The sequence below is a fragment of the Panthera uncia genome, chromosome X (genome assembly GCF_023721935.1).
Source record: "Panthera uncia isolate 11264 chromosome X, Puncia_PCG_1.0, whole genome shotgun sequence".
Lineage (NCBI taxonomy): Eukaryota > Metazoa > Chordata > Mammalia > Carnivora > Felidae > Panthera > Panthera uncia.
The window spans coordinates 39,729,974-39,747,727 of NC_064817.1; the positions used below are offsets into that span (position 1 = coordinate 39,729,974).

The 17,754-nt window shown below is 48.5% G+C and overlaps 1 protein-coding gene across 1 annotated transcript; it reads right to left on the bottom strand.

Annotated features, from left to right (window-relative positions):
* Nucleotides 1-216: 216 nt before the first annotated feature.
* On the bottom strand, nucleotides 217-14,414 carry LOC125931643 (synapsin-1). Its single transcript, XM_049643762.1, has 5 exons — nucleotides 13,860-14,414; nucleotides 3,101-3,158; nucleotides 2,907-2,998; nucleotides 635-791; nucleotides 217-459 (listed from the first exon to the last, which is right to left on the bottom strand). Exons 1-5 carry the CDS (start codon nucleotides 14,234-14,236, stop codon nucleotides 352-354), a joined length of 792 nt encoding a protein of 263 aa, XP_049499719.1. The 5' UTR covers nucleotides 14,237-14,414; the 3' UTR covers nucleotides 217-351.
* Between the last annotated feature and the right edge of the window lie 3,340 nt (nucleotides 14,415-17,754).

Genomic DNA, 17,754 nt, shown 5'->3' on the forward strand with positions numbered 1-17,754 from the left:
AATGCCACTGATAATTTGATTGCCGCTCCTAATCTGGAACATTGGTCACATTTCTATCAGGAAGCACATTTGACAATATTAGTAACAATGACTTGCTTTCTATACATAGTAGAATCTGATTCATTGCAGTAGATCTGTCCATTTACATTAGAAGTCAATGTTTAATACTGGCGATAAGAGATACTATAAGTAACAGGATCAATGATGTAAATAGCCCTTGTAAGCACATAAGTAAATTCGTGGTATTAATAAATCCTGTTGCGAAGCAACTTCACTCTCCACATGCACACACTGGCCGCACTGGCTGCCAGCACGCCATTGGTAACATGACGCTTCTCCCTCCAGCCCATCCTACTCCCCCAGACTCACCATCTCCTTGTGATTGGGGTAGAAGGTCTGATCGATTAGAGGGAATTCCTCTGTCCCCAGTTTCTTGTGCAGTCGAACCATCTGGGCGAACTATGAGAGAGTCAGGAGAGATGGGTCAGCAAACCTTTCACCTGGACAGTCGCCAAGCTGGGATTCCAAGCTTCCCAACTTTCTCAGCACCCCCAGCGCATGGTGGTTTTGAGCTCCTGCGTGCACGCATGCATGAGGCAGTCCCTCTGCCAGTAGCACCCTATCTGTCACTTACCACCCAGGGCTTGTCACAGAAGTTGTAGACAGAATGCAAAGAGTTAACGCTGGGGATTCCAGCGTACTGCAGCCCAATGACCAAACTGCGGTAGTCTCCGTTCCGAGCCATGCTGAAGGCGTGCTGGCGGATCAGCACAAAGTCCGGCTTCAGAGACCTGGGGTGGCAGGGGTAGAAGTGTCCAGGGTACCCCCAAGAGCTCCCCATCACCCTCAGAACAAAAACCAACTTTCTAAATCTCCACAGCTCCTAGAAATGGCAAGGAAAAGTGCCTTCTCACCCCAGCACACATGCACAAGCTGTTTTCTCTGGCACAGGCACCCTTTCTGCCCTTTCCCCATCTGGCGACCCCCCGTTAAGCCTTTCCTACCTGCTCCTCTCCTTGCCAAGGTCACCTAGCAGCCTACCCACTCAGCTCTGACAGCTCCCTGGTCACAATCTCTCAGACTATTAGCTGTCTTCAAAGGATGCTGCCCAGAATAAATTCCAGCCTCAGGGCCCCTACACTGGCTGTTCCCTCTGCCTGAAACATTTCCCCGCTAGATACGCCCACATAGCTCTCCTTCACCTCCTTTGGGTCTTTCCTCAAATGTCTCTCACAATATTGGTCTGCCTTATCCAAATTGCAGAGCCCCTCTGTCATCCAACAATCCCTTTGCTGCTATATATTTTTTCTTAGCACCTTTACATTTTCTTTTATTTTCATGTTTGTTTATTTTTAAGAGAGAGCATGCGCGCGCAAGCAGGGAAGGGGCAGAGAGAGGGGGACAGAGGATCCAAAGCCGTCAGCATAGATGAGGGCCTAGAGCTTGCGAACTGCAAGATTGTGAGCTGAGCTGGAGTTGGAAGCTCAACCGACTGAGCCACCAGGTGCTCCCCACCTTTACGTTTTCTTGTTTATTGTACGTATCCCACAGTCGAATATAAGCTTCCTGAGGGCAGAGGGTTTCGGGGGGGGGCTTTTTTTGGGATCTGTACATGCTCAAGGAATATTTGCTGATTTAGGGGCACCTGGGTGGCTCAGTTGGTTAAGTGTCCGATTTCAGCTCACGTCATGATCTCACAGTTTGTGGGTTTGAGCCCCACCTCGGGCTCTCTGCTATCGGCACAGAACCTTCTTCTGATCCCCTCTCTCCCTAACTCGCATGCTCTCTCTCCCTCTCTCAAAACTAAATAAACCTCAAGAAAGAAAGAGAAATATTTGCTGATTTAATAACTAAAACGTTTGGCTTGTGGTCTGCTAGGATCCTTGGCTCTGCAGAAGAGAAGTTATCTTCCCACATGCTGTACCTAATTTTTTTAATTGACATATAACATTGTATAAGTTTAAGGCATAAAACAGGTTTCACACACACACACACACACACTATATATATATATATATATATATATATATATGTATATACACACACACACATATATGTTTATTTATATATTTATGTTTATTTTTGAGAGACAGAGACAGAACACAAGCAGGGAAGGGCAGAAAGAGAGAGGGGGGAGACACAGAATCCGAAGCAGGCTCCATGCTCCAAGCTGTCAGCACAGAGCCTGATGCGGGGCTCGAACCCACCAGCTGTGAGATCATGACCTGAACTGGAGTTGGACGTTCAACCAACTGAGCCACCCAGGTGCCCCAACACGCTTATATATTGTAATATGGTTGCCATTGTAGGGCTATTTAGCACTTCCATCATGTCACACAATTATCATTTCCTTTTTGTGGTGGGAATAATTAAGATCTAGTTTCTTAGTAACTTTGATAATTTTGATACAGTATTGTTATCTTTATTCACTGTACTGTGCACTATATCGCCAGGGCTTAATTATCTACCAGTTGCAAGTTTCTAGCCTTAAAAAGCTCTCCTATTCTACCCCCACTCAGCCTCTGGTAACCACTACTTTACTCCCTGTTTTTAAGAGTTTGGCTTTTTTAGATTACACAGACAACAGGTAATCATACAGTATTTGTCTTTCTCTGTCTGATTAATCTCACTTAGCATAATGCCCCCGAGGTCCATTCATGTTGTTGAAATGGCAAGATTTCCTTCTTTCTCATGGGTAAGTAATATTTCATAGTATATGCAGACCACATCTTCTTTATCCATTCATTCACTAATGGGCACTTAAGTTGTTTCCGTATCTTGGCTACTGTAATATAGCTAAGTTCTTGCTCACAGAAAAATGGGTGGGGAGGTGGGGGCTTCTCCCTCAGCTCTAAGGGAGTTCTTATTCTTCTCCCATAACTCCAAATTAACCTTTCTATACTTACCGCACAACCTTCACCCCATTCCGAAGAACTTCCATGTCCACAGAGAATCCACCATTGGCGTGAGCCACGAGGTTGAGATCAGAGAATTCAGCCTAGGAAAGAGAAAAAAAATGGTGATTCAGCCACGTCACATGAAAATGACCATCCAGTTTTCAATCTACAGCTGACCCCCAGCTCCATCCGCCCCAACTAACCTGTTCTACTTTAATGTCAATTTCTCCATGGATCTTTTTCCCTTTGAAGTATTTTGCCCTGGAGAGGAAAAGCAGAGCACATCCGTCAGTCTCAGGAAGACAAAACCCAGGCCAGTCCTTTGACCCTTTTACCCCTCCAGTGCTACTAGAGAAACCATAACGTGCTTCACGATTGTTGAAACACTTTGAAAAGCTCAACAGCGCTTTATGAACGATAAAGCGTGTGGTAATCCTCACGGAGGTATGTCAGTGTCAAAGGACGAGGCGAACTGTAAAAATAAGTCCTTAAACTGCAAGTGGCAGGCAGGCCCTCCTCAGAGTATGGTCTGCTCATCACATTGCTACCGTAAGTGTTTTTGAGAAAAGTTTTGCAAAACGAGGAGTGCTTTGTAAGCTGTAACACACTTGGAACTTGCACGGAGGTTCGTAAATGGCAAAAAAAACCCCTTAGAGAATGCATAATACATGAAGTGTGCCGGGCTATGTCTCAGCGCCTGTGTCTGCTCGTGTGGCCTGAAGCGTCTCTCTGCTCTCTGGCCCTTTCCTGCGGAGGGGCACATTTGCCACGTGTGGCTGTGTGCTATGAGGGACGCAACGGTGGGGGGCAGCTATACAAAAAAGGAGGAGCAGATTGAGGGTGCAGGCTGGCGGTGGCTCTAAGAAGCCAGAGCCAGCAATGATGGGGGTGGGGAGGGATGCAGCTGAGGACAAGGGGAAGCCATAGGAGGGAAGAGGGGTAGGAGCAGCAGTAGAGGGATCATGAACTGCCATGTCACTGTCCCTGGGCCCAACCTCAGCTGTGCTTGATTTCCAGTGGCGTCCTCGCCCAGGCCCAGGATTCCTGCTTGACAGGCTTCTCTGCCCATGGAAGCTCATCTCCAGTCATACAAGACGGATGAGGAAAGGAGCCACTTTCGGGGTTACCTATGTGCACACATTCAGGGTCTCTGACACACGCACAGCACAAGCAGGCCCTAGTGACTTCACTGACATACCCCAAAGACCCCAAGCATGGCCGTTTTCTCCTCTCCCTCTCCCTCCCTCCCAACCTCTCTCTCCCTCTGTCTCTCTCTCGCACACACACGCACGCACACACACTCCATTACTGACACTGTCCCCTCGCAAGTGTTGGAAGAGAATTTCTCTGAGACCTGCACATTTTTCATTTATAAAATAATGATGAGCGTAGACTATATCACTGTCTTTCAAACTTTGTTTTGACCATAAGCATAGTGAATACTGTGGCACTCTGCTCAGATCTCCTCTTCAGGGCCAATGCACCCTGGATGTCAGCTGCTAACAGCTTATGGCTATGTCCCGCTGAGAACTGGCTTCTGTCATAGTGAACTTGGCCTTGGCCAAGGTTACACCTACTTCAGGCAGCCCGTGTCTTATATCTGGTTTATGAGTGAGTACAAAGGCTGGCCTCTTTGCCTCAACAGAGGCTGACTCTGAAGGACCATCCCAGCCCCAGAGGTCCCCCTAGGATCAGCTGAGGCCTCTGACGCAGCTGTATTGTGTACCAGCTTCTCCTTCTGCCCAACCCTGCCTCCTCACAGGTATTGCTTCCAAAGGCACTCCCCAGTAAGCCTCCTGCATATAAATACCTGCCTCGAAATCTCTTTCCAGAGAACACAACCTAAGACTGTGGGCCAGAGATGTGAAACTACAGAAAGGACTCTGCAGCAGGTCTGGGCTGTGGTGCAAGCAGGATGCCACTTGAACCATATGATCGGGCGGATCCCATGATGCCAGAGGTGTCAGTAATGGGAAAAGATGCAGCGTGGGGTTTATTCTCATGAGTGTGGGCCCCTGGGCTTTGGGGGTAGCAGTGACTTTTACTGGTGGTGAACTGTAATGAGGTACCGGGGGAGGGTGATGTTATCAGTTGGCGAAATATCCCTGGTACTTGAGAGGTGCGAGGGAGATGGTAACCAGGCTGGGGTGACGATTTGCTAAACACCATTGATCGGCTGAAGAAAGATCTGACATGTTCAGGGTGAATAATCACTGATTCAAAGCACAGTGTGAAAGCCCGAGGATCCCCTTGGCTACATTTAAAGGGACCCTAATCTTCTGCAACTAGAGGGCAGACAGAGGGGAAGACCAGGCTTTGGACATAATCATAAGTGTAGCAGAACTTCAGAAAAGGTTGAATTCTCAGGCCCAGGACACCTCCTATACCACGTTCAGGGTCCTAATGGGACAAGAGTGAAGCCCTGAAACTTGAGGTGGGGCTATCTGGGAAGACGCATGTAACACCTTGAACTTATTGATTCACCTGAACCCACTGGGCCTGCAGAAGTAGCCCATTCCTCCTTGTTAGAATATAAACCTTCCTTCTACTTGAAGATAATACAGAGACCTCAAATGAAGCAGGTCCCTTATAAAACAAAGCTTGCCCTTTTCAGAATCTACCCCCTCCCCCTCTTAGCAACCAGATCAATAAGCAGGGTCAAGTCCTAGCACATCCGAATGGAGAAGTTCTAAGCTTGCAAAGGAAGGAAAGAAATAATACTTAGAGGCTGAAAAATCTGGCCAATATGTGTTGGCAGGAGTAAAAGTGCATGACACTGGGTCGTAAGGACAATGGACCAAAGAGGTGGAACATGAAGTTGGACAACTTAAAAGGACCACTGTGTCCTTAAAAGGACCGGCAAGGACTCTAGGAGATGCTGCTGATACACTGTTGGATGACTTGTGGAAGGCTGGAGAGAACAATGGTCCACACCAAGTGACGCAGAAATGCCAAATCTTCCATGGAGGATTGTGGAGGAAAGGATCAAAGGATTCAAAGAAGCAGACATGTTAGAGAAGATATACTATGTAAGTCTAGAAAACTCATCCACTGACTATGTTCTATGGGAGGGCCCAGAGGATATACCCAACTTAAAAAATCAATAAGGAATATGCTAGTGAGAGTAGCATGACCCATGCTGAGAAGCACGGTAGCGTTAAGGTAATAAATGAGGACCTGTCTCAGGTTCTGCTCACAGTGGGTCCGCTAGGTCCACAGGTCCATCCAGTGGTCACTTCTTCGCTTCACAAATGCATAATTAAAATGGACAGTCTTGGGGGCTCCTGGGTGGCTCATGTGGTTAAGCATCCACCTCTTTTGATATTGGCTCAGGTCATGATCTCACGGTTTGTGAAATCGAGCCCCACATCGGGCTCTGCACTGGCAGTGCGGAGCCTGCTTGGGATTCTCTGTCTCTCTCCCTCTCTTTGCCTGTCCCCCCTCTTTTCTCACTCTCTCTCTCTCTCCCCCAAAATAAGTAAACAAACATTAAAAAAAATAAAATAAAATGGACATGTCTGTAGTTGTTGGAACCCCTTCATGGGTTCCTTGGCTTGTGGGGTAAGAGTTATTGTGGTGGGGAAGTCCAAATGGATGCCTCTGAAACTACACACCCCTCCCCTGATCAAATCAGCAAACCAAAGATAATATTATATCTATCCTAAGGGTGATGGTGCAAACTAGTCCTAGTGCGGCAGGTGGCCACTGACTTAGTGAATGCACTCTTTTCTATTCTGATCAGAAAAGAGGATCAGAAACATTTCGCATTCACATGGGACTGACAGCAATATTTGTTTATGGCCTCGCCATAGGGCTCTGCTACCTTTCTCATCCTGCATCGTCATATAGTCCAGAGGGACTGGACCGTCTGGACATCCCACAGAATATCACACTGGACTACTCTATCAATTACATCATATTTATTTGGCAAGATGAGCAAGGCATGATTAGCACCCTGTCTTGCCAAGACACAGGCACTCCAGAGGGTAGGGGATAAACCCTACAAAGACCCAGGGGCCTGCCACCTTAGTAAAACTTTTAGGGACACAGTGGTCCAAGGCCTGCCAGGACAGCCCCTCCAAATGATGGGGCGAACATTGCATCTTGCACCTCCCACCATAAGGAAAAAAAGCACAACACTTAGTAGGTCTCTTCAGGTTCTAGAGGCAGCATATCCCACACCTGTAAATACTGCTCTGATTCATTTTTCAGATGCAGCATAAGGTTGCCTCCCTTGAATGGGGGGCTGGAGCCGAAAGGGCTGTGCGGCAGGTCCAGGCTGAGGTGCCAGCAGTCCTTCCACTTAGGCCACATGATCTGGCAGATCCTACCATACTGGAGGTGTCGGTGGTGGGAAGAGATGCAGTGTGGAGCTTCTGGGAAGTTTGAGTGGGAGGCCCCTGGGGTTCTGGAGCAAGGCCATGCCATCTGCAGCACAGAATTACGTGACTTTTGAGAAACGATTCCGGGTGCGGTACTGGGCCCTGGTAGAGACAGAATGCTTGACTATGGGGTACCAGGTGATTATGCACCCAGGTGCTCATTAAGGGCTGGGTCTTGCCAGGCCCACCAAGTAATTAAGTCAGGTGGATCCAGCAGTTGGGATCAAGCTCAGGCAGGACTGAGCAGGTAATCTAGCGCCTCCCTCAGCTCACGAGGGAACCCCTTACGACCAGCTGATGAAGGAAGGAAGAAAAAGCCTAAGCTTGGTTCACGGGCGGACTGGCTTGGTATGTGGGGAGAAGCCCAAAACGGCCAGCGGCTGTACTACAGCCCCACTCAAGAGTGGTCCTGAAAGACAGTGGCAGAGCTCCCAGTGGGCAGAGCTTTGGGCTGTGCGCCCGGTAGTCTACTTAACAGGGAAAGAGAAGTGGGCCAAGATTAGAATATATATTCGCTGATGGGCACTGGAGGATGGCTTGGCTGATCAGAGGCCTTGAAGGAAAAATATTAGAAGATCAGGACAAGGAGTATCAAGCCAAGTGAAATAAGTCCATCAGAGAAAGACAAATATGTGATTTCACTCATACTGTGGAGTTTAGGAAACAAAACAAAGGAGCAGAGGGAAGAAAAGGGGGGGGAGAGAGAGAGAGAGAGAGAGAGAGAGAGAGAGAGAGGCAAACCAAGAAACAGACTCTTAATTATAGAGAACAAACTGATGGTTATCAGAAGGGAGGTGGGTGGGGGGATGGGTGAAATAGGTGATGAGCACTGGGTGATGTATGGAAGTATTGAATCACTACGTTGTAGACCTGAAAGTAATTTAAATAAAAACTGAAAAAAAAAAAAAGATCAGGACAAAGAAGTCTGGGACACAGAAACGTGGGTGGACACATGGGGGTGGACATGGGAGGGGGCAAAAAGTGAGGAGTGAAGATCTTTGCATTGTGTGTTAACACCCACCAGACGGCATCCACAATGGAAGTGGCACTGAACCACCAGGTAGACAGAATGAGTCAGGCAGATGATGTCAGCCAGCCTCTCAAATCAGCCACCGCAGTGCTAGCAGATGGGCACATGAATGAAGTAGCAACATTAGCAGAGATAGAGGCTATAAGTGGGGCCTACCGCGCTATTGCCGAGGGTCCAATCTTCCAGCAACAGAGACCACCACTGAGTCCCTGACATGGTGCCTTCCCTTAAGAAGACCAACTGGCCACATTGAGGCCAGCCGACTACTTCAGGCGCCTTCCACCCTGGAAAGACTAATGATTCATTTGGACTGGAATATTCTATATGTGGGTTTGCCTTTCCTGACGGCAGGGCCATAGCCAGTATCCCTGTCCAAGGACTTACACAACGTTTGATTCACCAGTATGAGATCCCTCGTAACACTGCATCAAACCGAAGGGCACACTTTACAGCAAAAAAGGTGCCAAATGGGCCCATGACCGTGGAATCAACTAATGACGTTATATACCACACCACCTGGAAGGTGCTGGCCTGAAACAACTTGTTGCGGCCACTGCTAAGATCCTAGCTTGGAAATGATACCACGAAAGAATGGGGCACCATCCTCTAAAACACCCGAAATCGACAACCCATCGTTTGTGCTGTGTTCCCAATGGGTAGAATAGGCGGGTCCGGGAACTCAGAGGTGAAAGTAGGAGAGGCCCAGCTTACCATCAGTCCCAGTGATCCACTTTTGGAATGTGTGCTTCCTGTTCCCTCAAGGCTCTGCAAGGTTAGAGGTCCTGGTTCTCCAAGGGGTAACATGCTACCAGGGGACACGGCAAGAATTCTATTACATTCTAAGCTATGGATGCCACCTGGACACTTCAGGTTTCACATGCCAAACGGATATGAAGAGGAATGTATCACTGTCTTCGCAGGGGTACATGACCTTGAACATCAGGAGGAGGTAGGGCTGCTATTGCACAGTGGGGGCAGGGAGGAATATGCATGGCACCCAGGTGATCCACTTAGGCATCTGTTGGTACTCCTTGTATGACTTTGATGGCAAATGAACAAGTACAGCAGCCACAGCCTTGGAAGGGCATGGGGACCAAGGGCTCAGGGATCCCTCGAGGATGAAGGGATGAATCACTCATCGGGTAAGCCACTGAGACCAAGAGGGGTGCTAGCTTGGGGTGAGGGGAACCTAGAATGTGTCGCAGAAGAAGGAGACCAATGCATATCATTTATTTATGCCACTTTTATCACGTGCAGCAGTGGGGGCTGTCGTTCATCCCACTAACCGTGTTCTTTCAAGCTTCCCCCAGGAAACAAGACCAATTACAGTCCTGTTCCCAGGCTGCAATGCTGTTCCCAGACAGGGTAAACTTACTCTAAGAAGCAAGTGAATCTGAGCAGTGCAAGGAGTAGACTCTGTGCTCCCCCCAGAACCTCACACCTCCCACCTGCACCTTCAGGCCTACTCATCTCTCTCCAGGCTTCTGGGAATATGTGCTACTGATGGCCCCCAGTGCTGTCCCTCACTGGGAGTTGGCCTCCGCAGGAGGGATTTGCCTTCCCCATGATTATGCCTCCTTCCAGGGGGCAGCCTGTGGCTAATGGTTGACTGATGTAAGAATACAAAAGCCTGGATACCCCGCCCCAATTGGGGTAACTCTGAAGGGTCATTCTAGCTGCAGAGCTCCCCCAGAGGACTGGCTGAGGCTTCTGTTGTGGCTGCATCATCGCTCAACCTTTCCTTCTGCTAAATCCTGTTCCCTCACTCCTCCCCCGCAACAGGTGTTGTTCCCAAGAGCTCTCCCCAAGAAGACTGCACACAAACCTCAGAGTCTCAGGGCCTGCTTCCAGGGAAGTCTAAGAAAAGAAGCCACAGTAAGAGATATAGTTTATATAACCCACTATATACATAGATACACAATAACCTGACCTATATATGTAATTTATATTATATGACATCTGTAATATGTTATACAGCAAATATAGTATGGCTTATATAATATATAACATATAATATATTTCATATCACATACTATGTGTATATGTACCTAGAAAGTATATAAATATACATATATAATTGGAATGAAAGCTTTAGTAAATTACCTTTACTGTGTGCAATGGAGTCTGATATTTCCTACTCTATTCTATTCCATTTCATGAAGAAAAACATACATATATATATGTATTATATACTATAAACCTATTATATAGCAAATGTATTATATAGTATATGTCACATATAATATATGGTATACATTACTGATTATATTTCTTGGAGTAACAGTTACACTAAATAATAATAATTGTACTTACAATGTGTAACATATTCTTGTTATGTTCTATTTTCATTTACACTGATTCATGAAGAAAATGAAATGCTGGTCACAAGCCAACAGGTGAGCCACAGTTTGAAAAAACACTGAACCAAATTATCTCTAAAAAGAGGAGATGAGTCTCAACTCAGAGTTCGCAACTTTAAGCCACAGAGGATTTGAGACCCAGGAGAGAATGAGAGGGGTGAGGTTTGGTGGGAAAGTTGTCAGACTCTATCTAAGTGTACAATCCATTACAGACTTTGCACAACTCCTCCTTTATTCCAGGCTGGAGTGCGGATGGTACTCGCTATGCCTGCAGGTTGGTGATGCAGAGGTCTCTGTTTGCCACGTGGAGCCTGATGTACACGGGATCTTTGTCCATCCCATCCCATCTATAGAAGACACTAAATAAACATTTGCTAGATTGACTGGAAGAAAAGACTAGCGCAGCTGCTGGGGGTGTTCTGAGACACAGAAGGAGAAGGGAAGAACCTTTCACTGAATTCAGCAGGTGCTCAATGAATGCTTGTTGGAGTTGTGATTATGGAAAGGGGGAGGGTCTTGTCAGTATCCAGGAGACAATTGGTAAATGTTCAATTGGATGAAGGAAAACACGGCAAAGAACCTTCTTGGGAGTGTAGGAGTGGAGAAGGGAAGTCTAAAGGACGGTGGTTATCAATATACAGCAGGGGTCCCATTAAGGTTTGTTGACTTCAGTGGAGCAAAGTTAGCCAGGAAGATGGCTTCTGTGTGAGTGGGTGTTGGTGAAGGAATTAGAGCATGTGTTTAAGAACTGCTTTATGGATTGATGGAGCAAAGAGGATGTGGTTTTTTGAAAAGAATACAGTAAGAGATTAATAAATGCTTTTCGGATTAATTGGTTGGGGAAGAGCAGGTGGGACGATGGCTACTAAGTGGGGGAAGGGACCTAGCCAGAATACAGTAGGTGCACATTATGAGCTTTCAGGATTGCCTAGTGTCAAAGGCAGGATGGAGATTGTTGAAGGGCGAATTGGGGCTACAAGGGGGGGAGGGAAAGAGGCACTGAATATAGGGTTCTTAGTATACAGTAAGTGCTCATTAAACAATTGTGGGCTTGAATGGACGAAAAGGCAAAAAGAATACAGCTGGTGGTTGGGGTTAGAAGGAAATGGCACTGAAGGAGAGTTCTTCCTGGTATATAGTAATGCTAAATGAATGCCTCCCACATTCTGACACATGGAAAGTATGCAATAAATATCTGTAGAATGAATAAATGGCTTTGAATAGAGGGAAAGGCTGCTGGGTAAAGGCTCCTGGGGTGGAGGGGTGATCTCAATAAATTTATATTGAAGTAGACCCCTGGAGAGAGAGCTCTTGAGACGGGGCAGCAACTTCCAGACTTGGAAAGGGGATGTTGAGAATGGCCCTTATACAGTAGGAACTCAATAAGTGTTTACTGGCTTAAATAGAAGAAAGACCCTTTGGGGGTATGGACTTGAGATTGGGAGAGGGAATCCTAGGGACCCCGAGGGGAGTGGGAAAAGAGTAATCCTTATAAACTGGGCTCTAGATTTATCAAAAGAAAGAACTCTAGCTAGAGGCTTTATGACTGGCACAGGTTCTACTAAGGGTAAGGAAGAGGTATCTACTCCCTCCACAAAACAGTAACTGCACATATGCTTACCAGATCCACTAAAAGAAAAAGATTCTGGGAAGAAGGTGTGAACATAGAGCACACAGATGGCACTCTATAAATGCTCACAGGAGCCATTGGAGGAAGAGGCACCTGGGGGAAGGTGATTAGAATCGAGCACCTGGCAGGGGATAAATAAATGCTCACTGGATCCATGAAAAGAAAAGGTCTTTGCGGGGGCGGGGGTTGGGATGGGCATACAATCATTGGATTCACTGGAGGAAAAGTCTTTTGTGGAAGGGAATGGGGATGCAGAAGATTGGTCCATGTAATGTTGATTCTCTATCCGTGATATAAAAGGCTTTTGGGGAGAGGGCACAGAATCAGGTACACAGTGGTGCTCCACAAATGCTCCAAGGAGTGATTAAAAAGAAAAGGTCTCTGGAAAGAGGATTGAAATGATGCATACAACAAGTGCTAGATACCTGATCACTGTATTAATGGGAGGTAAGCCTTTATGGAGAAGGTTGGGCCATGCAGAAGGTGTTCAACACATGCAGACTGAAGCCACTGGGGAAAGGGTTTGGGGATGGGGTAAACAGTAGGCACTCAATAAATGCTTGCTGAATATACTGGAGGAAAAAAGCTTTAGAGTAGGCTCACACAGCAGGCAGGTGATAAATGCTAGGTGGGTTCACCAAAGGAAAGGTCTTTGAAGTAGCCTGAGAATGGAGGCTAAATGAGGCACTCAATCAATGCCTTCTAGATCCATCGTAGGAAAAGGATTTAGGGGAGAGTCTGAAGATGAGTCACACACAGAAGGTTAAAAATGCTTAGGGGACTCATTTGAGCAAAATACGTTCGAGAAAGGGGTTTGGAGATAGGGCATACATCAGGCACTTAATAAATGCGTCCTAGATCCTTGGGAGAAATAAGCCCTTGGAGAGGGGGCTTGGAGTTGGGACACACAGAAGGCATTCAATAAAGGCTCACAGGGCCCATTAAAGGCAACACTTTTCGTGAGACCATGGGATGGGATACGCAGCAGGCAATCGATGTTCACTGAATAGCTTAAAAGGTCTTTGGGGAGAGGGCTGGGGTGGGGCACATACCACACTCTGGATACATGTTCACAAGACCTATTAGAGAGAAGTCCTTCAGGCAAGGTTTGAGGGGGACAAGACACATAGCAAGCTCTCAATGTACGTTCACAAAATTCATGGAAGTCAAAGGCTTTGGGGAAGCGCTCCCGATAAGGCACACTGCAGGTACTTGATAAATGCTCACAGGGTCCATTAAAGGACAAGACCTTTGGGGTGAGGGTTGGGGGGACAGGGAACATTTGGCTCTCGAATGCTCACAGGATATATTCAAGCCAAGGCTTTTGGGAAGGAGGTACACAGCAGGCGCCCGATAACTGCTCCCTGTATGGAGCGAGAAGGCCTGGGTGGGGGGAAAAGGATGGGGCACACAGGAAGCGCCCAGCATAATAATTTAAAGGAAGAAGGTTTGGGCAAGGGGGCCAGATGTCTGGCACACAAGCGGCGCTTGATTAAGTGCTCATCGTGGAACGATCTGGGGACCCAGGCCCGCGGGAAGACGTCCGCAGCAGTGGCTTACCAGTCGGTGTGGGGCTCGTCGATGACCAGCAGCACCCTGGCGGCAGCGCCCCCACGACCTGCGCCCCCAGAGCCGCCGCCCACCTGCTCGCTGAAGGTGGCAGCCGCGGCCGCCGTGGTCTGCTTGACCGCGTTGGACAGCGACGAGAAGAAGCCACCACCCCCCGAAGACCCAGGGCTAGGGGCAGCCGGAGAGGCCACAGGGGCAGACACGGAGGCTCTCTCGGCAGTGGCAGTCGCGGAACCGGGTGTGGCTCCGGGGCTGGGGGCAGCAGGCGGCGGCGGGGGTGGCTGCGGGCGCTGCAGGTCTGTCATGTACCCATTTGGCAGATTGGCCATGAAGTTGCTGTCCGACAGGCGGCGCCGCAGGTAGTTCATGGCTGCGGCGCGGGGCAGGGGGTCCTAGGAGCAGTCTGGTCAGGAGCCGCGGGGGCGGACCGCGCGGGGCCCAGGAGCACAGCTGCGCTCTCAGGCACGACGCGACTCTTCGGTTGCCCGCTGCAGACTGAGGCAGCGCCGAGTCGCCGCCGCCGCAGCGCGGATGGTCGCGCCCGTACCCCCCTATCTCGCGCCCCGCATGGTGCTGTCCAGCTGGGCCAGCGGCGGCGCGGACGCGACCAAGGCGACCAGGAAGGGGAGTTTGTGAAGGAGCGGCGAGTGACGTCAGCGCGCCTTCAGTGCTGGGGCGGCGGTGGCGCGCGCCGGCAGGCGGGGGCGAAGGAGCTGTCCGTGGTGCTGAAGGCGGCAGTGCGCACGCGCCACGCCGCAACCTGTTTCCCCTCCCCCTCGTCCGAACGGGGATGCGCAATTTGGGGAGTGGGGGCGGGGTAGGTACTTGTTAGGAGGATTGGGGGTGAGTGGCCTGGCAAGACCCCCCACCCCGCCTCATTCTGGTCTTCGCACCCAGTCTCAGCCACACGCAGGATTCTCGGCAGATACTCAATTTCCAGTGTTGATGTTCACTACACAAGTCATGTTGGGGGGGGAGGGCGGTGAGGTGGGAATGGAAGAACACGCAGAGACTCAAAAGTAGAGAAATAACCTCACCGCGACGGATGGGGGCCACACGCAGTACCTTGGAGGTGGGGGGGAGATTAACTTCCCATATCCATACAGGCTCAGCTAGGCAGGCAGAGGATGCGGGGGCGGCATCGACAGCATCAGATAGGCAGACTTGGACACTTGGGTGGGGTACACACCCTTGCAGGGGCCTGGAGGCACACAAGAATGACACAAACGTGGGGAAACATATGGACACACACAAAAGTAAAGAAACACACGGAGGCACGTACAGAGAACCCACCGATCTAGGTCTGTAGGCATACACAAGCCCAGGGTAACACATATGTGCATGCATGCATACATGCACGCATATCCGCCTATACACACAGTCACCACACTGACACACAGAGACCCAGAGAAATGCACACGAACATGCACACCCAGACAAATTACATACCCATAGATGATCGTGATAAACCTAGATCTGCCACACAGACACATCACCTGAAGCTCTAGCTCCCCACCCCGTGGCCCTACACACACACACACACACACACACACACACACACACACACTCAGTCTATATGTCCCCATCCCTCTTCCCTGGACAAGCCAAAAACCACCATAACCACCTGGTATCATCGGTGCCCATCGTCTCCCCTGGACCAGAGAACTTTCCACAGACTTTTCCTAGGGTATGCACACAGTAGGTGCCAAATAATGTTTGCCACATGAGCAAATGACCTTTATAGTCCAGGCAGAGGTGGGCTGTGGAAGCCATCCTGTCAGCTCCTGTAGGATCCTGACTACAGTGAAAGCACAAATCCATTTAAAAGCAATCATTTGTTGACAGCACCCAATGCTTAACTAAGGTATTGTCTCATCCAACCCTCACAACAATCCTGTGGGGTGGGAAACATTGCTACTTTACAGATGAAGGAATCCAAAACTCCAGTTCATTCCCAAAGGGCCATGTTGACTTTGTGATCCATGCATTTCTTAAATAGAATGTGCTAGAAAGAGGTGCCAGTGTGGCTGGAACAAAGTGAGCAAGGGAGTTTGTGGCAGGAGATGGCGTCAGACTGCTTAGCAGGGACCAGACTGAGCAGGTTCTTGTGGGCCGCAGGGAGTGATGGGGGTGGACCAAGTGAGGTGGAAGAAGATATGGTAAGAAATAGGCAGATTTGGAGTCTCTTCTGCCTGCAGGATTTTCAGTTGAATCATCCACCCGTTCTTCATTTGTTCATTCTTTATTCACTAAATCCTTGGCCTGTTTAAACAAGGTAGTGATGGGGTGGAGCCTAGAGTCAGAGTGCTTGAAGTTCAAACTAGACCTCCACCATACCCTTGGGAAAGTGACTTAACCCCTCTGAGACTTGGTTTCCTCATCTGTCAAAATGATCAACTGACCCACCTGTAAGGGGGTGTGTGTGTTGGTGGGAGATGACCTCTATATTTTCGCATGTGCTGTGGCTTCTGCCAGGAATGTCCTTTACCTCTCTCTCTCAAGGATATCTTTGGCCAAGGTCTCCAGGAAGTCCCCTCGTCCAGGACTCAGATTCCATCTCTTCTTCCCCCAGCCTCCCACAGTCTTCAGGTCAAATTCTTCTTCTACTCCCTCCTCCGTGCCAGGCAGCCTCAGTCTCACTCCTGGGTCTTTTCTTTGGCTATTCCTTCCCTGTCTTTCCTGGATGCTCTGTCTGCATTCCATCTCCCAGTGTCCCCCAGATGGGGAACTCCCCATTAGTCAGGTAATTTCCCAACATGTAGAGGTATGTGTTTCCCAGTTTTTTGCTCAATAACTGAAGTAAACAGGCTGTGTGCTGGACCCGTGGTGGCCTCTCCGGGGGACAGGAGCAGGTGCAGGTCTACAGATCTTTCTGGCTCATCTCAGGGCCGGAAGTCGGGGAACTTAGGAATCTGTCTCCAGACTGCGTCTTCCTGGGGCCCCCATTCCTAGGTTTCTACTATTCATGGCCCCCAGCATAATTCGCTTTCTCTAGGTGGCTCGATTCCCAGAAATACATGTTTTCTAGATTGTTTTACAGAAGAATGAGGATTCCCCTCAAGAGTGTCTCAACTCCCTGAGGCAGAGGTAAGGCTCCACTGCACTGTCTCCATCTTCTCCAGCAGGAATGAATGAACCGAAGGGGTTCCAGGAATGATTTTCTTTGTTGTGCATTGGTGAGCAATGACCCTGAGACACACACACCTGACATATGTTCATAATCAGTATCGTACCCGCGTTTATAATGCACACTCGCACATATCCATGGCACATTAATGCACATGTACATGCGTGCATGTGCACACACACACACATCTATAATTCAGATTGTTATGGCGCACACATGGCTGTAACTTTAAATGCATTCTGCATACACTCAATACATCCTTAATTCTTGCCCAGACCCATAGGTCTGCATATCATACATACACAAAGATATGTCTCATAATGCACAAACTTCCACTTTCTTGTAAACACAGACCTCTCATACCCTGTGGTAGCGACCAGAATCACTCACTTCAGCTCAGTCTTCCCAAGATGACCAAAAATTCATCAACTTTGTCTTTACTTCCACCCATCAACTGACCTATTTTACAGAGGGAAATCGACCCAGAGAAAGTAGCACCCTGACAGACTCCAGGTGTCATGAATCTTTCATCTGAACCCTTTCACAGAGGGGTCCCTCCACTCACAGCACACATGGGGCTTCAAATGTTCAGCCTACTCTCTTTCTGTGCTTCAGTTTACTCCTTTGTAAATGGGAATGATGATAATATTGACCCTCTTAGGTTTGTTGTGGATTAAATGAATTCATGATGCTATGCAGTCTTAAAACACTAACCAGGCACACTAGGTATTAGCTAATTCCACAGTTATGATTATTCTT

What these genes read in the sequence shown, in the direction of transcription:
- LOC125931643 (XM_049643762.1), bottom strand. Translation starts at nt 14,236, where the DNA reads ATGAACTACCTGCGGCGCCGCCTGTCGGACAGCAACTTCATGGCCAAT. An exon ending in TTGACATTAAAGTAGAACAG is followed by an intron (nt 2,999 to 3,100) that starts GTTAGTTGGGGC and finishes TCTCTTTCCTAG; the next exon opens with GCTGAATTCTCTGATCTCAA. An exon ending in AATGGGGTGAAGGTTGTGCG is followed by an intron (nt 792 to 2,906) that starts GTAAGTATAGAA and finishes CTGCCACCCCAG; the next exon opens with GTCTCTGAAGCCGGACTTTG.